We start from the raw sequence: 23747 nt of genomic DNA on the forward strand, positions 1-23747 counted from the left end.
CTGTTGGAACCGGGCCACACAGCAGGAGGTGAGCGGCGGGTGAGCGAGCATTACCGCTGAGTTCCGCCTCCTGTCAGATCAGCCGAGGCATTAGATTCTCATGGGAGCGACAGCCCTATTGTGAACTGCGCATGCGAGGGATCTACGTAGCGCGCATGTATGAGAATCTAATTCTTGATGATCTGAGGTGGAACAGTTTCATTCTGAAACCATCTGCCCTCCCTCCCCCCAACTCTCCCCACCCCCCCGCCACTGTCCGTGGAAAAATCGTCTTTCACAAAACCGGTCCCTGGTGCCAAAAAGATTGGGGACGGCTAGTCTAGAGGATTCATTCAAAGAGTTAAATAGCAAAGCAAGTAGAGCTAGAAGTTCGTCTGGAAGGAGCAGAAGTGTCGTGGAATTATTATTTTAAGACCAGGCATAAGTGTGTATGTGTGGCAGGGAAAGAGATCATGGAGAGGGACAGGTTAAAGATGTGGGCGAGGCTGCTAAGTAGGGATAAGGGTTTCTTTTCCCTTGAAACCAGAGGAAAGGGAGAGAGACGCATTATAGAGTCGCCTTGAAAAGACTCGGATGTTAAGAGATACTGAGTGTTACGAGGGCGATCTATATGAGTGGGGAGGAACCAGGAATTGGCCTTGGTCTAGGAATGGGGAGAACCATGAATTTTTCTTGGAAACGAAGGGGGTCGCCCGTGAGCGGCGAGGAGAGCGGTGGGAGGCAATGCCGAGTCTCGCCGCTCCCGCCTGGCAGGGGCGGGCAGGACGCAAACCTTCCCTCCCAGTCCCTCGGTTACACAGGGCATCCCCGGCTCTCCGCAATTCGGGGACCTTGCCAGAAGGGCTCCCACCTGCCCAAGCCCCTGCGGCCCCACAAGGTCCAGTTAGGGCTTTTGAAGGCCTAACTGGGGAGAGGCCGTGGTGATGCAGAGGTTTAACCAGCACCCGCCGGGCGCCCCGGGGGCCAGGCCTGGCGCTGGAGTACCGCAGCGAAGCCTCGCAGCCCCCACGCCTCTAGTCTTTAGGCTTGTGTCTAAGAGCGGCCTGGGTTCCCTGGCGCACCCTCCTCTTTCTTAGCTTCTTTCTTTTCCTAAGGGAAACCTCCCCGTATCCTTAGGTGGGGCTCCTGGTTGCTGCCACCACCCCCCTTGCTGCCGGAGCCGGCTCCCTGTCCTCCTGGTGCCCTGCCGGGATATTCCAAATCTGGGCAGCAGAAGCCGGCCGCCGCCGCCTTTATCTGGAAAGGCTTAAGCCCTCTCCGGGTGGGGAAGAAGTCAGAAGGCCGCCTGTCTCCCCGTCCCCCAACCCCCCACCTCGGTCCTCCAGGCTCCGAGGGGTGCAGCTTGGCCTGGGGCCGCGCGGCGCACGTGCAGTCGAGTCCGGCCGCCGGGCCTCCCCGCCCCGCCGCCGCCGCCGGCCTTTGGCGCAGGGCTGCGGATGCCACGCGAGCCGTCTCCCTTGCACTTTCCCGGCGGCGGTCCCGTCGGTCGGGGCAGACAGGCCGGGGTTAGAGGACCCGGAGGAGGGGAGGAGCCGGAGGAAGAGGAGAAGGAGGGGGCCCGTCGGCCCCGCCCCCGCCCCGCCCCCAGCGGCCGGAGCCCGGGCTGCAGCCGGGCGCGCCGGAGCCTGCGAGCCCGCGAGCCAGCGAGCGGCGGCTGCGGCCTCCCCTGCGCGCAGCTACCCGAGCGTCCCGGCCCGCGGCCCCGCTAACCCCGGGGCCCGCGTCCCCGCGGCAGGGATGCATCATGGCCACGCTGGCTTGCCGGGTGCAGTTCTTGGACGACACGGACCCTTTCAACAGTACCAACTTCCCCGAGCCCAGCCGGCCGCCGCTGTTCACGTTCCGCGAGGACCTCGCGCTCGGCACCCAGCTGGCGGGGGTCCATCGACTGCTGCGGGCGCCGCACAAGGTACTGCCCGGCGGGGTGGGCTGGGCCCCCTGGACGCAGCCCGGTGCTGCGGTGCGCGCCGCGGTGTGGGCGCCGAGGCCCGGGGCTTCGCGGGCCCCCTGGGCTGGGCTGGGCGCGGCCCCAGGGGACCAGCTCGAGGGCAAATCCCCCTCCCCGTTGGACAGAGGGGCTCGGGGCACCCGCCGGTTGGCGCAGGACCCTTCGGGGCGGGCGGGAAGGAACCGCCAGAGCCGGGGGCGGGCGTGGCAGAGCAGGTGCCGTGCCGGCCCGAGGCGGGATGGAGAAGGCTTCCCGGAGCCGCGCCGTTAGCTCGGCCGGGTGGGCGGGGTGGGGCTAGGACGCGGGCTGTCGGCCTCGGCACTCGGGCAGGCACCAAGCGGTTCGCGGGAAGAAGCGGGGTGCCGCAAGACTCAGGTCCCTTGGAGGAGAGCTCTGAGCGACGGCCGGGACAAAACCTCTCTCAGGCCTCTGGGGTCGCTGCGGGCGGCCACGCGACCCTAGCGACAAAGCACGCTTCCCGGCGACACCGCCTCCCCCTTCCCCCCGAGACGCCGCCGAGGACGCCGGCCGCGCACGGCGATAGCGCTCAGGGTATCCCCTTTTCTTCTGAGAAGCAGGTGGCCTTGGGAACCTTAGAGCAGTGGCTGTGGGAGGAGGGGCGGGGGCGCCGAGGGGCGGCGCGCTCACAAAGCCTTAGCCTGGCAGCCCGAAATGAGTGTCCCCAGGGAAGAATGGCTTCTCAGTCTACCCGTTAGAGAGGTTGGTTTTTTTTTTTTTTTTTTTTTTTTTTTTTGGTAACCTTTTGCAGGAGGATAGGCCTCTTGTAAAGTATTTGTTGCAAAGAACTGGGTATTGAAAGCTAATCATTTTGTTACCCAGGAAAACCCTTCCTCTCACTTAAACAGATTGAATGCAGCTTGCAGAATTACCTTCCCAGTATGTTTTCTGCCTAGGATTCATATCAAAGCTTGGAGATGATTTATTTCTTGAGGGTCAACACTGACACATATTTGGAAGAGATAAGGGTTGATACCCCAAAAAACAAAATTGATTTAAAAAAGAAATCCTCGGATTTCTGTATGATGTTGAACTGCTTTGCAAGTAGAGGAGGAGGTTGGTTGTGTGAGGAAACTGGTGGACTTTGGCAGTGGTAGTTTCCTCTCTATTAGTGTATCAGTGCTTTCCTCCTCTACTTAATTAGTAACGTTTTCAGGAATAAGAAATGGGGCATTTCCATCTCATTCTCTCCTGGTTGGTTCAGGACAGATACAGTCGTGGAAACCTCTCTGGCCACAAGAGCACATTTGATTGGGAGACAGAGGGTCATCATCATCCAGAGTGATGTATTCTGGATTCAGCTGATCAGAAACACTTTTGTAAATTATTTGGTTCTTCTCAATTAGTTGATTCAGTGAAAAGTTTTGGAAGAGCTTCTTCTACATCATGATTATTCGGGCCACTACAGTCTCTGATTACAGTGATCTTTTGTTGAAACCACCAAAGGCTCATAATTGTGACCCTGTGACCTTGAAGTGGTTTCCTTGGATTTCAAACCCTATATACATGGGTTAACCTTTCAAGCTGGGAGCTGTAGTATGTTTTCATGTTTCCGTGGAACAGCCCCACAGTCTTGATCCTGGTCTGGTAGGAGAAAATCCTGATGCTCCTCCACTGCCCCCCTCCTCCTCACCCCCAACTAGAAGCCCCAGAAGAGCAGTTGCACTGGCTTGCAGAACTTTCTAAGGTGTTCCTTGTGGAATGAACAGAACCAGAAGAAGTTCTACAGAGACCCTTGACTTTTGTTTTGGGGGCCAGCCAGCCTCAGGCTCAGAATCTTTTGCCCCAAGAACCCTGCAGTATATTTAGATGTCTGGCATTGATTTTCCCATCTACAGCAAAGTGAGCAACTGACTTTATTGATGAGGGTTCTGTAAAGCAGAAGCCAGGGCATTTATGTGCCTAGGTATACATTCATATTGTTAAGATGATATTAGCTTCCATCAGAGAATCTTAAAATTGGATGATCCACCTGTGATAGAAACAGCTGTAGTTTCAAGCACTTGGCACGTAGTGTATGCCCCACCCAGGCTCTCAGTGCATGGTTTCCTTTCACACTACACAGCTCCATAAAGTAGGGACTTTGATTGTCCCTATTTTAGAGACGAGGAAAGTGAGGCAGAGTGGCTAACTCACTTTTTGTGCTAGAAGTGGGGAACTGAGATTCAAACCAGCCTTGTGTGACTCAGGGCATCGGTGTGGTTCTGTTCTGGGAACCAGGTGTATGGCTGTGGACAGAAGCCATGCCTCCTGGGTGTCTTCCATTAACTGGAGGGGTTCACCCTGTCACCTTCGAGGGCCAAGCACTCTTAGGCCTGGGGACTGGTGAATGTTGTAAGTGACGAAAAGCCTTGAGGCAGAATTCCTGGCATGACACAGAGTGCATAGTCAGAAGTGGGAACATGTAGTTACCAACTCTGCTGTGAATTAGCTATTGGGGGGTCCGTTGACCTGGGTGAGCTGTCATCCCAGGACCCAGCCACCAGTGAGGCTTTTTGGGCCACAGGGTGTGCTTCTTCCAGGTCCCACAGAGCCTGGGATAGCCCAGAAGTGGAGTTCTGTGCAGGGAGTGCATTCTCAGTGGGACAAAGAGGGGAGAAGAGTGAGCGTGGGACAGGCAGACACTCAGAGTGCTCTCAGCTTGCCTGCACATTCAAGTCCCTGAGGGAGTCATTTTTTTTTTTTTTTCTTTTTGTGATGGGGTCTCACTCTTGTCACCCAGGCTGGAGTGCAGTGGTGTGATCATGGCTCACTGCAACCTTGACCTCCCTGGGCTCAAGTGATCCCTCCCACCTCAGCCTCCCGGGTTGCTGGGACTATAGGCGTGCACCACCACACCTTGCTAATTTTTGTATTTTTTTGTAGACATGGGGTTTCAACATGTTACCCAGGCTGGTCTTAAACTCCTGAGCTCAAAGTGATCTGCCCACCTTGGCCTCTCAAAGTTCTGAGATTATAGGTGTGAGCCACCATGACTGGCTGGGAGTAAACTTTTGGCTGAAGTAGGTCACATATACAAAAAAGTGTACAGGGTCTAAGTGTACAGTTGGGTGAATCTTCTTAAAGTAAATGTACCTGTGTAGGCAGCGCTGAGAAGGCCCCCTCAGAGGGTCCTCATTTTTGAAGTTCTCCTAGGGATTCTCCTGTGCTGGCAACCTTTGAACTGGACAACCTGTCAGGCCTTTCCTGGCTGAAACTTGAGTGTGGACATCTTTTCTTGACTTAATGACGTATTAATTTAGTTCACGTCTGCTGACTCCATTAGAAGTTGAAGTTGTTCATTTAACAAAATTGCCATCTCATGTGAAAATAAGAGATTGTGATTATTATGCTGTATCATTTTTTATTTCTTAAACTGATACATTATTTTAAAACACCTTCATCTGCTTATAGTAGTTTTAGGGAATATGATTAAATAAACGTTAGTTTTCTAACAAAAAGTTCAAATCAGGTGCCATATTCTCATTGGGGAGATGTTCATTTTGGTGGTTATATGTTCTAGGTTGGGCTAAGTGAGACATTTAGGTTTTGTTTTCAAATGCTGCAAAAGGAGATGTTTATTTCTGGCTTAATATTTTAAAAGAAAAATGGTAATTTTAGGAGTTCTAATTTAGAAAAACCTCTGCAGTAGCATTCATAGAATCTTAGACCTTTTAAAGCTTAAAATGTGTTTGGATTGATTTATGCTACTGGCCTTTAATGATCTAAAGATTCTTTTTTCACTTTGATAGACAACACTGGAACTGTCGAATATTTTTACAAAAAAGTGATGACTGTTTTAGTGTACATGTTAAAATGACAATTATTACTTCATGATTTAATTCAGGAAATGTTTTGTTGCCCAGAGTGAGCTGGACAGAGTGGAGTTATAATAGCTGTCATGTCCTAGGCATTTGCCTGAGCTAGAACCATCCTAGAGGGACATCAGCTCACCAAGCCCATGGCCATTCCAGGGCCAAGTACTGATACTGTTGCAACTCATAGGAGGAGAGACCAAGGTTGGAAGGAAATCACCTGGTCAGACAAGTGAGAAGTTCCGAGTTGGCATGTGACAGCAGGTCTAGGCTCTTAAGGACTCCACTTTTGTGTCCTGAATGTTCTCCTTCCAGGTAGCCTGTCCACATTTCAGCGTGCCTCCTCTCATTGGATTAGCCTTGAGTGTACTGTGTTCATTCCTTTTTCACTACCTTTGTCTTCGTGGTTGCCTTGCTGCCTCAGCTATCCCATCTGTAAACAGCTGATTACAGTGAGGATTAGAATCTAGCTACTCCAAGTGTGAGCTGTGGATCACCTGGGCTATATTAGAAATGCACACTCTCAGGCCTCCCCAACCTGCTGAATCAGGACATGCATTTCATCAAGATGCCCTGGTGATTTTTGTGCACACTGCAGTCTGAACAACGTGGATTACAGGTGATTTAGGTCAGGCTCTCAGTACATGGGGGTTCTCACTGTCTCCCCTGTTCTCTGATAACTTCCCTGAGGGAGAAGATCTGGCTGTTCAGTCCTCTGGTGTTTCCCTCAAAGCTGAGTAGTGCTAAGATAGAATGTGCACTAAGTTGATTGATTGGTGTTAGTTTTAGAACACAAATCCACTGGTATTACTGCACTAATGAATTTCCACCTTAATCCTCTTAAGGGACACATCTGTTTGCTACATTACATTAAGATTTTAAAAAGATGAGATCATTAGTAAACTTGGCAAATGTGTTGTGTCATAGTATCTTAGGACAACACTGTTTAAGAATGTTGTATGAACAGCTAAGAGTGTCTCCGTGTAAGCAGAGTCGAATCTGACTCCACTGTAATTAGCTCAGTTGGTTGGAGCCTCGCTATTGAGATCAGGATCATGGGATTGAAGCCTTCATGGGTCAGTTGGCTTTGTTTCATGCATGGCCACAGACTATATCAGTAACCTAGCCAGACATCCAGCAGGTGCTGGTGCTGTCATGGCCCCTTGTAAGGATCTGGGTTGGAATAGACTGGCATCAATCTTTGGGAAGGAAGGGGCTATTATGTCATGAACTTATGCTGGAGGCTGCACTGTAGGTCTCCAGGTATAGCTTTATTTATCCTCACAACAACTCTAGCAGGCAGGCAGATGAGGAATCCTCAATTAACAGATGGGGAAACTGAGGCACAGGAGGTTTAGCAGGTTGCCTAAGGCTATACTGTGTTTAAGTGAAGGAGCTGAGATTTAAGGTCTTTTTTTTTCTTCCTCCAACTCCTGTTGTTAACTGTGTCCCATTATTAGAAAACCAGCATAGCCCATGCTCTCTGTGCAGGTGGGGGTGGGGTAGGGTTGACTGCATTGCCCTTGCACGCGGCTGCCTGTCACAGTGCCGTGATTTAAGTGGTTGTGCTCTGGCAAGCCCTCCCAGGGCTGATGCTCTGTGTCTACGCCTTTTGTCCTCGGAGTCCAACCTGAGTCCCTCTGGAAAACAACAGGACTGCCATTGCCCTCCCGTTCTGGACTCTGAAATGTTAGTTCTTAATAGTGTCGACTTTAAAACTGATTAACATGCTGAGGCCAACTCAGGAACAGCCCTCCCCCACCCTTCTTTTCTCTCCATAGTTTATCTCTCTCTGAAGATGATACTTTTGAACACTTGGGAACTTTTCTGTCTTCAGAGGACAGCAATCACCTGCTCCAGGCAACCCCCGCACCTCATCTCTCAATGACACTGCTGTTGCCTGTGGCTGGCTTAGAGGCATAGCTGGGTCGTCCTCTGCTGGCTATTTTCAGAGTCTTGGGTTTGTCAGCATCTGCTCCATTAGAGAGACAATCGGAAGTTTTTTGGGGTGGAGGGGGAGCTGGGGGACTGTTTCTGAGCTTTGTTCTGAACTAAGTTAGAAAGAATGGGGAACATTAAGTTACAGTGAATGTTAAGCTTTGACACAGGGATGCAATTAGCAAAATCCAGATTGTGAAGACTTACAGTTTCTCCAACAGATAAATTGCAAAAGAAAGAAAAAGATGGAAGAAAACCTTAGATGAAAAGAGATTGAAGAGATACATCAACCAAAGGCAAATTGTAAATAAATATTTGAGATCACTTGAACATTTGAGCAGTGATATTTAATATTAAAATTATTAATTTTAAAGTGTGATAATAGTATTGTGGTTAGGTTTAAATAACAGTTTATGGCTTTCAGAGATACATACTGAAATTTTATGATGTCTAGAATTTGCTTCGGAATAATTCCAGATAAGAGACAAGTAGGTGAGTCAGTATATAGGTGGAACAGGATAGACTGTGAGTTAAAGTTGCATTATAGGTATGTGGGGAGGGGTCATGATACTACTTTCTATACTTGTGCATATACTGAAATATTTTTATAAAAGAGCTAAAATAATTAGGTTACAATTGCAATAGTCCCCTTGGGATCAGAGCTCTTTCAATAAGTGTTACTGTATGATCTGAGTGTGTTTTCTATGGCTGAGATGGCTAACCATCAGTGGATTTTTTTTTCATACCTCCATTGATGCTTTGCTTCCCACGCTGATTGTTGTGTTCTCCTTAGAATCTTAGAAAAACAAGTGTAGAACATCTGTCTTTTTATGTTCAGAGTGTCTTTCTAGGCTCAATCAATTCCCATGATGAAGTAAACAATTGTCAGTTATGTAAACTATTAGCTTAGCAAGCGAAATGCTAAGGTATATTATACCTGTGGTTTCAGTATATGCTCCTCAATTTTTATCACTAAGCTGTGAAGTTGCTAAGGCCATAATAAATGATACCAATATATAAAGGCACTCAGTTTCCCAAGGCTGTTGATGCCCATGACATGCCTGCGTAGCCACACTGGGGTGTTGCCCAGTTCCCAATGAGCCAGCTCTACCTCCACCTTCAGTATGCCTCAGAAGAGGATCTCAGTTTACAGTGAATGGCAGTGATGCTGTAATGTACATGAAAATGTAAGTTGATTGTATACCTTGGCACCCTTATAATTACAGTCAACATTGATTTTCTATGGGCAGATAAACTTATTTATAAATTAACTGTTAAGGAGGGAGGAAGAACAATTATTTTTTGAAAAAAAAATTACCACCAATCAGCAAAAAAATATATACCCAGAAGTTTCTCTGTTTTTAGAGACACATAGTAACAAATGGAATCTACATCATATCTGTTTACAAACTGGAAACATCCAACTCCTCTTCACCAGTTAGTTTTGTAATCTAGAAATTAAAATGTTAGACTCCAAGGAAAAATGTTTAGGGTTTAATGTTAGAAAAGAAAATCTTAAAATTTTTGATCAACTTGAAAAAAGGGAAACTGTTAAACAACTTGCAGTTCAATATAGAAAGGTATTCCTAGCCTTGGCAAAAATGAAACAAATTAGTTTCTCATTGAATATCTTTAACATTCTTGAAAAAGAGAAAACCAAGAAGGAAACTCCTTTGGTGCTGAGATGCCTCATCATGCACTAATTTTTATAGCAGAGAATGAAATGCCAGAGCTGTAACCAGAGTGTGTGGGACAAGCCCAAGATTTTTTTAAGTTCTCAGAATAGAAGATAACCAAGGCATCTTCTGACTGCTTGATCAGAGCCAAAGAGTGGCTTGGGGTGTATAGCAAATAAACTGATGGGCAAACACTACCAGCTAGCATGGCTGGACATTGACAGGCTGGAGATTCTGAGTTGGGGGGTGTGTCCTTGGGGGAGAGAACGAGGAGGAGGGTCCCTCTGGCTAAACCAGAGCCACACACAACCTGCAGCCAATCACTGACCACAATTTTGACTAAAGAAGTTTATACCAATTGCATTTTGTATCACTTTAACAATTGTTTGGTTTCATTTATGATTTGAGGTCACCTTCTTCAACCCTCCCAGAATCAATGAAAATGAGCATGTGGTGACACTGGGGTTGAGACAAGTGGTTGATAGAATACTGTCCCCCTCCTATGTTTGTAGTGTGATTAAATGAAAGCAAAATGAAATACTGTTAAGGGTGCTACACCCTAGAAACCTAGCTTTTAACCCTTCTGAACAATAAGGAGGAAACTTATTTCTGGAAATCTTAGTGGCTGTGGTCCTCTGATTTCATGACATAAGTGCTTGCAGCTGGAAGGGCATGGGTGCTGGAGCCCCTGGGAGAGCAACCAAAGAGGGGACATTTGCAGTGTCCACGTGGTGGGGAGTGTGGAGGACTCAGAACACAGTCTACAGTGGAGCCTCTGAAGTGCCTTACTCCCACAGCCTCGAGTGTGTTTCTGGGCTCTGGGGTCCATTGTCTGTCTAGGGGTTTGTGTGCTGACATTGCACTGTTTTACTCACTGTAGTTTACAATAGGTCTTGATGTCTGGTGGGGTGGAGGCTTCCTGCTTGCCCTAGAACATAGCCATTAATGGAAAGAGAGGAAAAGTTAGAACCAGATATGGTCCATTCAATGACCTTAATGTAGAGGAATAGGCTAGACAACCAGCTTGCATGACCAGTGAAAGAGGAAAGAGACATTTAAAAAATGAGAGTCAGGGCCTGCCATTGCTGAGGCTTAAGTAGGTAAACAAAGCCACCGGGAAGCTGGAATTGGGTGGAGCCCACCACAGCTCAAGGAGGCCGGCCTGCCTCTGTAGACTCCTCCTCTGGGGACAGGGCATAGCTAAACAAAAAGTAGCAGAAACCTCGGCAGAGGTAAATGCCCCTGTCTGACAGCTTTGAAGAGAGCAGTGAATCTCCCAGCATGGAGGTTGAGATCTGAGAACAGACAGACTGCCTGCTCAAGTGGGTCCCTGACCCCTGAGTAGCCTAACGGGGAGACATCCCCCACTAGGTGCAGACTGACACCTCACACCTCACATGGCAGGGTACACCCCTGACGAAGCTTCCAGAGCAAGAATCAGACAGCAACACTCACTGTTCAGCAATATTCTATCGTCTGCAGCCTCCGCTGCTGATACCCAGGCAAACAGGGTCTGGAGTGGACCTCAAGCAAACTCCAACAGACCTACAGCTGAGGGTCCTGACTGTTAGAAGGAAAACTAACAAACAGAAAGGACACCCACACCAAAACCCCATCAGTATGTCACCATCATCAGAGACCAAAGGCAGATAAAACCACAAAGATGGGGAAAAAGCAGTGCAGAAAAGCTGGAAATTCAAAAAATCAGCGCACATCTCTCCCTCCAAAGGAACTCAGCTCATCGCCAGCAACGGAACAAAGCTGGATGGAGAACAACTTTGACGAATTGAGAGAAGAAGGCTTCAGTCGATCAAACTTCTCAGAGCTAAAGGAGGAACTATGTAACCAGTGCAAAGAAACTAAAAACCTTGAAAAAAGAATGGATGAATGAATAACTAGAATAATCATTGCAGAGAAGACCTTAAAAGAACTGATAGAGATGAAAACCATAACATGAGAACTACGTGACAAATGCACAAGCTTCAGTAACTGACTTGATCAACTGGAAGAAAGAGTATCAGCGATTGAAGATCAAATGAATGAAATGAAGCGAGAAGTGTAGAGAAAAAAGAGTAAAAGGAAATGAACAAAGCCTCCAAGAAATATGGGATTATGTGAAAAGACCAAATCTATGTCTGATTGGTATGCCTGAAAGTGACGGGGAAAATGGAACCAAGTTGGAAAACACTCTGAAGGATATCACCCAGGAGAACTTCCCCAACCTAGTAAGGCAGGTCAACATTCAAATTCAGGAAATACAGAGAATGCCACAAAGATACTCCTTGAGAAGAGGAACTCCAAGACACATAATTGTCAGATTCACCAAAGTTGAAATGAAGGAAAAAATGTTAAGGGCAGCCAGAGAGAAAGGTCGGGTTACACACAAAGGGAAGCCCATCAGACTAACAGCAGATCTCTCGGCAGAAACTCTCCAAGTCAGAAGAGAGTGGGGGCCAATATTCAACATTCTTAAAGAAAAGAATTTTCAATCCAGAATTTCATATCCAGCCAAACTAAGTTTCATAAGTGAAGGAGAAATAAAATCCTTTACAGACAAGCAAATGCTTAGAGATTTTGTCACGACCAGGCCTGCCTTACAAGAGATCCTGAAGGAAGAAGTAAACATGGAAAGGAACAACAGGTACCAGCCATTGCAAAAATGTCAAGTCAAAATGTAAAATCCATCAATGCTAGGAAGAAACTGCATCAACTAGCGAGCAAAATAACCAGCTAATATCATAATAACAGGATAAAGTTCACATTTAACAATATTAACCTTAAGTGTAAATGGACTAAATGGTCCAATTAAAATACACAGACTGGCAAATTGGATAAAGAGTCAAGACCCATCAGTTTGCTGTATTCAGGAGACCCATTTCACATGCAGAGACACACATAGGCTCAAAATAAAGGGATGGAGGAAGATCTACCAAGCAAATGGTAAACAAAATAAAAAAAGCAGGGGTTGCAATCCTAGTCTCTGATAAAACAGACTTTAAACCAACAAAGATCAAAAGAGACAAAGAAGGCCATTACATAATGGTAAAGGGATCAATTCATCAGGAAGAGCTAACTATCCTAAATATATATGCACCCAATACAGGAGCACCCAGATTCATAAAGCAAGTCCTTAGACTTACAAAGACTCTTAGATTCCCATACAATAATAATGGGAGACTTTAACACCCCACTGTCAACATTAGACAGATCAACGAGAGAGAAAGTTAACAAGGATATCCAGGAATTGAACTCAACTCTGCACCAAGCAGACCTAATAGACCTCTATAGAACTCTCTACCCCAAATCAACAGAATATACATTCTTCTCAGCACCACATCGCACTTATTCCAAAATTGACCACATAGTTGGAAGTAAAGGACTCCTCAGCAAATGTAAAAGAACAGAAATTATAACAAACTGTCTCTCAGACCACAGTGCAATCAAACTAGCACTCAGGACTAAGAAACTCAGTCAAAACCACTTAACTACATGGAAACTGAACAACCTGCTCCTGAATGACTACTGGGTACATAACGAAATGAAGGCAGAAATAAAGATGTTCTTTGAAACCAATGAGAACAAAGATACAACATACCAGAATCTCTGGGACACATTTAAAGCAGTGTGTAGAGGGAAATTTATAGCACTAAATGCCCACAAGAGAAAGCAGGAAAGATCTAAAATTGACACTTTAACATCACAATTAAAAGAACTAGAGAAGCAAGAGCAAACACATTCAAAAGCTAGCAGAAGGCAAGAAATAACTAAGATCAGAGCAGAACTGAAGGAGATAGAGACACAAAAAACCCTCCAAAAAATCAGTGAATTCAGGGGCTGGTTTTTTGAAAAGATCAACAAAATTGATAGACCGCTAGCAAGACTAATAAAGAAGAAAAGAGACAAGAATCAAATAGAAGCAATGAAAAATGATAAAGGGGATATCACTGCTGACCCCACAGAAATACAAACTACCATCAGAGAATACTGTAAACACCTCTATGCAAATAAACTAGAAAACCTAGAAGAAATGGATAAATTCCTGGACACTTACACTCTCCCAAGACTAAACCAGGAAGAAGTTGAATCCCTGAATAGACCAATAGCAGGCTCTGAAATTGAGGAAATAATTAATAGCCTACCAACCAAAAAAAGTCCAGGACCAGATGGATTCACAGCCGAATTCTACCAGAGGTACAAGGAGGAGTTGGTACCATTCCTTCTGAAACTATTCCAATCAATAGAAAAAGAGGGAATCCTCCCTAACTCATTTTACGAGGCCAACATCATCCTGATACCAAAGCCTGACAGAAATACACAAAAAAAGAGAATTTTAGACCAAAAATCACAAGCATTCTTATACACTAGTAACAGACAAACAGAGAGCCAAATCATGAGTGAACTCCCATTCACAATTACTGCAAAGAGAATAAAATACCTAGGAATCCAACTTACAAGGGATGTAAAGGATCTCTTCAAGGAGAACTACAAACCATGGCTCAGTGAAATAAAAGAGGACACAAACAAATGGAAGAACATACCATGCTCATGGATAGGAAGAATCAATATTGTGAAAATGGCCATACTGCCCAAGGTAATTTATAGATTCAATGCCATCTCCATTAAGCTACCAATGACTTTCTTCACAGAATTGGAAAAAACTGCTTTAAAGTTCATATGGAACCAAAAAAGACCCCACATTGCCAAGACAATCCTAAGCCAAAAGAACAAAGCTGGAGGCATCACGCTACCTGACTTCAAACTATACTACAAGGCTACAGTAACCAAAACAGCATGGTACTGGTACCAAAACAGAGATATAGACCAATGGAATAGAGATATAGAACAGAGCCCTCAGAAATAATACCACACATCTACAGCCATCTGATCTTTGACAAACCTGACAAAAACAAGAAATGGGGAAAGGATTCCCTATTTAATAAACGGTGCTGGGAAAATTGGCTAGCCGTAAGTAGAAAGCTGAAACTGCTGGATCCTTTCCTTACTCCTTATATGAAAATTAATTCAAGATGGATTAGAGACTTAAATGTTAGACCTAAAACCATAAAAACCCTAGAAGAAAACCTAGGTAATACCATTCAAGACATAGGCATGGGCAAGGACTTCATGTCTAAAACACCAAAAGCAACAGCAACAAAGCCAAAATTGACAAATGGGATCTAATTAAAGTAAAGAGCTCCTGCACAGCAAAAGAAACTACCATCAGAGTAAACAGGCAACCTACAGAATGGGAGAAAATTTTTGCAATCTACTCATCTGACAAAGGGCTAATATCCAGAACCTATAAAGAACTCAATCAAATTTACAAGAAAAAAAAAAAACAACCCCATCAAAAAGTGGGCAAGGGATATGAACAGACACTTCTCAAAAGAAGACATTCACACAGCCAACAGACACATGAAAAAATGCTCATCATCACTGGCCATCAGAGAAATGCAAATCAAAACCACAATGAGATACCATCTCACACCAGTTAGAATGGCAATCATTAAAAAATCAGGAAACAACAGGTGCTAGAGAGGATGTGGAGAAATAGGAAGACTTTTACACTGTTGGTGGGACTGTAAACTAGTTTAACCATTGTGGAAAACAGTGTGGCGATTCCTCAAGGATCTAGAATACCATTTGACCCAGCCATCCCATTTCTGGGGATATACCCAAAGGATTATAAGTCATGCTGCTATAAAGACACGTGTATATGTGTGTTTATTGCGGCACTATTCACAATAGCAAAGACTTGGAATCAACCCAAATGTCCATCAGTGACAGACTGGATTAAGAAAATGTGGCACATATACACCATGGAATACTCTGCAGCCATAAAAAAGGATGAGTTTGTGTCCTTTGTAGGGACATGGATGCAGCTGGAAACCATCATTCTCAGCAAACTATTGCATGAACAGAAAACCAAATACCACATGTTCTCACTCATAGGTGGGAATTGAACAATGAGATCACTTGGACACAGGAAGGGGAACATCACACACCGGGTCCTATTGTGGGGAGGGGTGGGGGAAGGATAACATTAGGAGATATACCTAATGTAAATGACGAGTTAGTGGGTACAGCACACCAACATGGCACATGTATACATATGTGACAAACCCGCACATTGTGCACATGTACCCTAGAACTTAAAAGTATAAAAAAAAAAAAATGAGAGGTCATATCACTCCTCTGCTCCAAACCTCCCTTAGCCCTGCTGCCATTCAGGGCAAACCCCAAAGTCCTTGAGTAGCTGGTCCACCTCTTCATGAGGGCAGAGTTTTTTGTTTTGCTTTTGTTTTTTTAAATCTGTTTTGTTTACTGGTGTAGCCCAAGAGCCTAGAACAGTGTCTGGCACATAGTGAGTGTAAAGTAAATATTTACTGAGTGAGTGGATAACCATGATTTAGAGTTAGAAGGGAGGAAGAATAGTCTGCTCATCACAGCCATCTCCTGGCAGAAGTCTCTTGTGTAAAGCCTCTGCTAGGAGCACCTCCTGACTTCTTCATGTATCATAGTGACCAGTTGTCCCCTGGCCTTCGAGTGTAGCATTTCCCATTTTTGAGCTTTATTTTTGTTCTGAGACGGAGTCTTGCTCTGTCGCCCAGGCTGGCATGTGGTGGTGTAGTCTCGGCTCACTGGAACCTCCACTTCCCAGATTCAAACAATTCCCCTGCCTCAGCCTCCCAAGTAGCTAGGATTACAGGCACATGCCACCATGCCTGGCTAATTTTTGTATTTTTAGTAGAGATGGGGTTTCACCATGTTGGCCAGGCTGATCTCGAACTGCTGACCTCATGATCTGCCCACCTTGGCCTCCCAAAGTGCTGGGATTAAGACGTGAGCCACTGCACCCGGCCTGAGCTTTATTTTTTAGAAGACCATTTCTCCCTAATTTGTACTTGGAGAGATGTGTCCTCATATCCCCACAGATGGAGATGGACATGGCCCTTGAAAATTAATTGGTTGTGCCCAAGAGGATGGAAATAGGGTAAAGCCACAAGAACCATGACCCCAGGGTTTTGTCAAGGTGTGATCTGGGACCTACAACCTGCAGATGGTGTCTACAGGGGGCTGCTGGAAGTACCACACCTGTTACCTTCCCCTGTGGTGGCAGAAGTAAAGAGCTGTTTTATGCCCATGAGAAAGCTGTGTAATATGGACTGTTTTTATTACTCAGATCAGGATGTGTTTATTGATGTGCATGTGTCTTGTACTCTAAAGCATCTTCACACTGTTGTTCCATGCAGCTGTCCACTTAAACTGTGTGTGTGTATTCAGGATGACATTGCTGGAGAGAGGTTACTACTGACAAAGTTAGGCTTAGGGAAGGAAAGACTAACAAATAAGGATTTCTTCCTTATACAACAAAGCATCTGTTCCCATCACAGAATGAACACATGGATACATTCAGAGACTACAGAAAAGCACATTGAAGAAATACAAATCACTTTTCTCACCACCCAAAGGGAACCACTCTTAACACTTTTGTGTCTTGCCAGAATTTTAACATCTATTCATAATAATATCTGAATGCTTTCCTAAGTCATTAAATATTCTTGGAGCACATCATCTTTAATGACAGTTTGGTAATCCAGTCTATCTATGTGCCATGATCCATGTAACCATTGTTCCCGGGTTCCATGAGGGAAGTGCTCTTTCTTCTTGAATGTTAAATTTGTCCATGCTTGGTACTTAATACATATTTGTTAAATGAATGCATGAATGATTGAACTATTGGAGGTTTAGGTAGTTACCAATAAGGAAAATACAGATAGTGCTATAATACATACTTGCAGAAAAATAAATCTTTTTTTCTTATATTTGATTACTTCCTTAAGATGAATTCTCAATGTTTAGTTGCTGAGTTGAAGGATAAAGATTTCATCTTGGATAGGAGCAGTTTCCCTCATTTTAAGCATTGGAGGTAGCTGGAAAGATGGTCTCTAAATCCATTTGGGGCAGGTGAAGAGCCAGGCCAAGTTATGAAGCCCAGCTCCAACCTGACTTCTTCCTTTCTTTGTGCAGCTGGTGTCACCTCCAAGACTGACACTTGAACTCAGAATACCACTAGGTGGGATTCAGAGATGATTGTTAAAACCATGAATAAATTACGTGTATGTATCCCATTGTCTCTACCTATTTTGAAGAACAAAACTCATTCTAGGCTTTCCTGGCCATTCTCCAGACACACCCAGGCTGTGCACTGAGCACATTCGGACCCAGGACACTGTGGATCTCACTTCATCCTGTGGCTGCGTCCCTCCACCAGATGTAAAGCCCCAGTAGCAGGAAGCACATTAACTTACCTTTCATTTCAGAGTTCCTAGGACAGGGTCTGTTACATAGTAAACCACAAAAATACTTTTTTGAATATTTGCAAGAATGTTAAATGGAAAAAGTGCAGTATATGTTAACATACTTGATGATTGCAGCAATAGGAAAGTGTCTGAAGGGTGGACCCTTAGTTTTCAGATCCCTAATATGTCGCCATGATTTGTGGATGTTACAGCTCCTCCCCCACACTGTAGGTGAGTGTAGGAGAACTAACTCTTCAATGTATCAAAAACTTGTTTCTGGCCTTCTCCCTACTGAGTCCACGCTAGGTCCTCCAAAAGGAAAGTACAGCTTGCAAGGAAGCCCCATGTTGGCAAGAGAAGGCACGCTGTCTGGAGGGTGTGGACATGCCTGGGGGCTCTTGTGGGTGGGATGGGTACTGGGGTCTCCTCTTATGGAGGGAGACCAGGCTAGACTTAAGGACTGTAGTTCACGATGGGGAAGTACCAGCTTGTGAGACGGGTGCTTTCACCTGCACTGTTCCTAAGCCTTGTTTTCTGTTCCTGCCCATGCTGAGCCAAGGGGAGGGGGAAGAGCGTTGTGAGCTTGTGTGAGGGAGAGGGTCCCTGAGGCAAATGTGGCCACAGTGACTGCAGCAGCTCTGATTAGTGGGAAATTCCAAGAGGAAGATAGACCTGAGGAGAAAGGAGTGGTGGCCGCAGAGTCCAACTGCCCTTCTTCCCACACACGGAGATTCTGCCTTTTGCCAACCGTGGAGGCTCTGGGTAGGAGATTTTATTTCAGGTGATGGCGCTCACCTTGGAGGGATCTGTTACTCCCTCCCGTATCAGATCATAGCGTCAGGCTGCAGGAGGGTTCAGGCAGGCTCCTGACCGCAGCTTCCATGAATCACCAGGGACCGGCAGTCCGGGAGCGGCTAGCGTCTGGGCTGCCGGTGCCCGGAAGTGGGAGAGGTTACCCAGTCTTCCTGTGGCTCCTCCATCCAAGCTCAGCAGCGCCATGTGTCTGGGAGCAGGGAAAGGAGAGCTGTTGGGCAGTCCTGTCCAGAACAATAGTCAAGGATACGAGTGGTTTTTTGTTCCCAGAACTGAGTGCATTTTTGTGGACAGTGATTCATTACAGAATACGCCAGTGCTAGAACCACAGCATGTCTGTGCAGTTTACGAGGCACCGGGACATAGGTTAGCCTGGCTGATCCTCACACAACCCTAAAAGAGGGCGAGTGGGGCATTTGGGCCTCCATCTCAAAGGTGAGAAAATGAAAAATCAGGTTGGTTCATGACTGATGCACAGTAACCACCCCTCACAGGGTGAAAAAATGAACTCAGCACATGGCTTCTGTTGTTCGGGCCCAGCTCCCTGTCTCCAGTCTGTCAGAGATAAGCCTGAAGGATGTGTGTAGACACCCAAAGAAGTGTGCAGAGTGAACACAATCAGAGAAAAATGTAAGCTGAGTTGACATGAAATGGAACAAGGTGGTGCTTAGTTTTACACAGGCTGGGGAGCAGAGCCTGGCTATGTGGGAAGCTTTATTTCTATCAATGCTACTGATTCCAGGAATGTGAAAATGATCTTTATTATGATGATGGGCTGGAGAAGTAAGGCGTAAACATAATGCAAAGTGAAGTAACAACTGAAGGCAGCATATGACTCGTGTCAAAGTGTGACATAGGCCTGTGGGGCTATAGAAATGTCAACTTGGGGCTGGGTGTGGTAGCTCACACCTGTAATCCCACCACATTGGGAGGTTGAGGTGGGCAGATCACCTGAGTTCAGGAGTTTGAGACCAGCCTGGCCAACATGGCAAAACCCTGTCTCTACTAAAAAGTACAAAAATTAGCTGGGCATGGTGGCGGGTGCCTATAATTCTAATTACTCAGGAGGCTGAGGCAGGAGAATTGCTTGAACTTGGGAGGTGGAGGTTGCAGTGAGCTGAGATCATGCCACTGCGCTCCAGCCTGGGCAACAAGAGTAAGACTCCGTCTCAAAAAAAACAAAACCAAAAAAAACCAAAAAGGAAATGTCAACTTGGGAAAAATCCACATGAACTGCATGGCCTGGAAAGCCTCGTGGAGAAGGAGAGTGGGGTTTGAATAGGTGAAAGGGAGGTAAAGGGCACCTGGTACAGGTGAGACACAGATAGGTTGTGGGAATCAGGATCAGGCTCCAAGGCTCTGGGTGGGTGAAGATAGCCGCCTGGAGGGATGTGACCTGCAGCAGTGGGCCCAGGGGCTAAACTAATATATGGGCTTGACTGGGGAGCAGGGGCTGTTGTCAATGACCACACACCGAATAAAAATATATTTTCATTTCATGTAATAGAAACATGACACAGAAAAGGAAAGGAAGAGGAAAGACAGACAGGAAGAAAGTAATTACAAAAAAGGTGAGAGAACGAGAATTGGGGCAAAGAAGAAAGGAGATGGATGGATGGGGAGTCTCTGAAAGGCCACCTATGTAGATAGCATGGGAGGCGGAAAGACAGGGACAAGCCACAGGATGCTTCTGGGCAGGGAGGGCGGGGCCCCCTGCTGTACCTAGTCCCAGCCACTGCTAATTCCTGGTGAGCGGATTATCAAGTGTTAGCCAGTGAGGGCTTATGATGTGACCTTTTCTGGGAGCTTTCCTTCCTTCCTCCCTTTCACAGATGTTCATGCGTGTCTGCTTCATGTCAGACTCCATTGGTCCACAGAGTAACACAAATAAATGACACCAAGGGCTGGCAAAATGGTGCTGGGTTCCATGTCAGACAGGCCTGAGCTCCGTGTTTCTAATGAAATCTTCAGACAGTAGCACCTCCCTCATGGGCTGTTGTGGACAAACACAAGGTCCTCACATTTTTTTGCATGTCACAGGAACATGCATGGCCTCCAGCCCCAGGTGCCATGTGCAATGGTGAGCCATGTTCCTTCCCCAGCATCGTAGTCCCTTCCCTGCAGCTGTGCTATGAGATCTCCTCTCACCATCCCACACCTGCGCCCCCACCACGGTGTCCCCACTCCCAGCGTGGGTCCTCACCTTTGACTGCAAAGACAAAGCAGACCACTCAGATGCAGCCCTGGCCCCTGCCTGCCTCAACCTCCACCTGCACCCATGTGCCCTGCCCTCGATGCTGATGGGGGGAAGGGGCAGGTGCGCCCCTTCTTCTGGCCTTGCCAGCCCTTTTCCACTGTGTCTTCACCCTCTCCTTCCCTCTGAGATCCTCCCATTAGCATTTAGGTGGGCTAAAGCCTCTTTTGTCCAGAAAGTCCCTCCTCCCTGGCCCTCGGCCCAGCTGTCTTTCTTCTGCCCTTCATCCTTCAAGCCTCCCAGACCTGTCTAAGCCCCACTGTCTTACTTTCCCCCTGCCCCATTCCCTCCCAGCTCCTGTCACTACTGCAATAAAACTATTCTTGCTAAGGTACTTGTCTTTAAATCTAGTAGACACTTTTCCATCCTTGACTTATAGAACCTCATAGCAGCAATTGCTGTTTCTGATGGTCCCCTTTGAGGAATGCTTGCCGTTCTGTTTGATGGTATGATATTCACCTGCCCTCTCTAGTCATTCTCAATCCTTCTGCTCCCTCTGGCTTTTTGAATGTTGGCCTTTCTCAGATTTCTGTCCAGACTGCACCTCCTCCTCACAGTCACCCTCTGTGTCCCGGGTGGGTTTGAGGGCTTTCTGATGACTCCCTAGTTCATATCTCTGGCTCAGCTCTCTCTTGGCTCTGAGGCCAAATACCCAGCTGCCCTTTGGACAGCTCCTCCAGGACGTCCCACAGGCATTGAACCTGCCCCGCATCTAGATCAGATCTTGTCATCTTCCCACAGACCCGTACTGCCTCAGCAAGGAGCATTGCCAGCCAGTTGCCCAAACCAACTGAGAACCTCTCCCTGGCAACAATCCCCGCTCTGTCAGAATCACATTCTGTTGATTATCCTGCCTCTTGGAGTCTACCTGCTTATCCCTCTGGTCCATGTGTTGTCCATGGCATATGGAAAGTGCTCAATAAATATTTAGTGAATGAATGGAAAATAAGTTAATGGTTGAGAAAGTATCAGTCACATGGGGATTGCTCAGAAAATGTGGGTGCCTGTATTAGTTATCTATAGCTATGAATAAATCAGCTCAAACATAGTGGCTTCAAACAATCATATTTATTATCTCTCATGGTTTCCTTGGGCCATGAATTTGAAAGCAGTTCCTTGGGTGGTTCTGGCTCAGGGTCTGTCATGAGGCTGCAGCTGGATCGTGGCTGGCCCTGATATCATCTCAGATTTCTTCAGTCATATGGCCAGTGCCTGGGCTGGGAAGTGCCAATAGCTGGGAGCTCCTTGGGCATCTCTCTTCATCTGTCAATGGTCTCTCCCCAAGGTCTGTCTAATATGGTGTCCTCGGGGTAGGTGGACTTCTTATAAGGCAGCTCCAGGCTCCAAAGCAAGAGGGCCAGGCAGGTGCCTGCTCACCCTTTCTAGCCACATGCTCTCGCTGTACTCTACTTGTTAGAAGTGAATCACCAGGGCTGGCCCTCATTCAAGGGCAAGGGGGAATTAGATATCATTGTTTTATGGGAGAATTGCCAAAGAATTTGTGAACTTAAAAAAAAACCTTTATATTTGGTAAAAATCACTTTTATTTTTGGTGCACAGTCCTATGAGTTTTCATATATGCATAAGTTTTTGTAACTGCCACCACTAACAGGACACAGAACAATTCCCGCAACCTGAAGAATTCTCTTGGGCCACGGTTTTGTAGTCACGCATTCTCAGAGGCCACTGATCTGTGTTCTTTCTCTGTAGTTTTGCTTTTTCCAGAATGCTATATGAATAGAATCATTTCGTGTGGAGCCTTTTGAGACTGGCTTCTTCACTCTGCACAGTGCCCTTGAGATCCAAGTTGTTGGGTGCTTCAGGAGTTTCTTCCTTTTGATTGCGGAGCAGTTTCCCACAGTATGGATATCCCACAGTTTGTTCATCCATTCACTCACTGAAGGACACCTGGGTTGTTTCTGGTTTTTGGTGATTATGAATAAAGCTGCTCTAAACATTTGTGTAGAGATTTTGTGTGAACCTAAGTTTTCATTTTTCTGTGGTAAATACCTAGACTCTTTATTCAGCAGATAATTACCTGGCTCTGTCCTTAGCAGGGCAGTCAGGAGGTTTCTTATATGGCCAGTTATCCTTTGTCTAAAGAATTTGTCTTTTTTTTTTTTTGAGACAGAGTTGCACTCTGTTGGGCAGGCTAAAGTGCAGTGGCATGATCACAGTCCGTGCAGCCTCGACCTCTTAGGCTCAAGTGATCCTCCAGCCTTAGTCTCCTGAGTAGCTGGGGCTACAGGCATGAGCCACTGCACCTGGCCTGTCAGAAGAATTTGTTATTTGGGTCTCTGAACTTTAGAATGTAAGCACTTTTCAAAACACTGCCCACAAAAAAGATCATTAATTTAGATATCCTTGTTTGTTCTTAATTCTTATGCCTCCCAAAGCCCTGTTGTGGATGAATTGTGAGGCAAAGTACTGGTGTCCCCCGCCTCATGGCCTCATCATTCTGGGCTCTGACGTCACCCTGGCTCAAAACTGTCATTTCACAACTTTACACAGGGCAACGCCTATGACAGAGCTGTGTGAGAATCACTTCTCAATCCCCGTGGAGCACAAATCACCAGCCATTTTATCAGTTAGCAAAATGGTGTAAACAAGCAAAGCAGCAAGTGACACTAGAGAAATACAAGTGTGAAAGGTGCACTGTGATCATTGCACACGGAGGTGACATGAGCAGTAATGGAAGAACGCGGCCGAGTACATGTGGCTTTCTCTGTCACATCAGAGAATAGAGCTTTAGAGGAGGAGGTGGTGGGAACAATGGGAGGGGGGCCGATATTTAAGAAGTTCAGGGTCTAGAGTATTAGATATCTGGTTTTTGAATGAGTTTTATCTTCTCTTTGCTGAGGGAAAGTAAGGGTCCTAAGGTTGCCAAGGCCTCCAGGTGACCTTCCAAGGAGCCCCCTCATCAGGGTATCTTTTACTTTCAATGCATGCAGCCTGGGGACCTGCCTCAAATGAAAAACCAGAGCCCATCTTTCAGCTCTGTTT

General features: G+C 46.3%; 1 protein-coding gene across 3 annotated transcripts in view; it reads left to right on the top strand.

Moving 5' to 3' along the window:
• Positions 1 to 1610: 1610 nt before the first annotated feature.
• The window catches only part of FHOD3 (formin homology 2 domain containing 3), a 487786-nt gene continuing 465649 nt past the window's right edge, over positions 1611 to 23747 (top strand). For all 3 annotated transcript variants that reach the window (XM_025365274.1, XM_025365275.1, XM_025365277.1), the window contains exon 1: positions 1611 to 1909. In XM_025365274.1, the coding sequence (XP_025221059.1) occupies positions 1745 to 1909 (165 nt within the window). In that variant the 5' untranslated portion in view covers positions 1611 to 1744. The remainder of the gene's footprint in view (positions 1910 to 23747) is intronic.

Source organism: Theropithecus gelada, chromosome 18 (assembly GCF_003255815.1).
Source record: "Theropithecus gelada isolate Dixy chromosome 18, Tgel_1.0, whole genome shotgun sequence".
Taxonomy (NCBI): domain Eukaryota; kingdom Metazoa; phylum Chordata; class Mammalia; order Primates; family Cercopithecidae; genus Theropithecus; species Theropithecus gelada.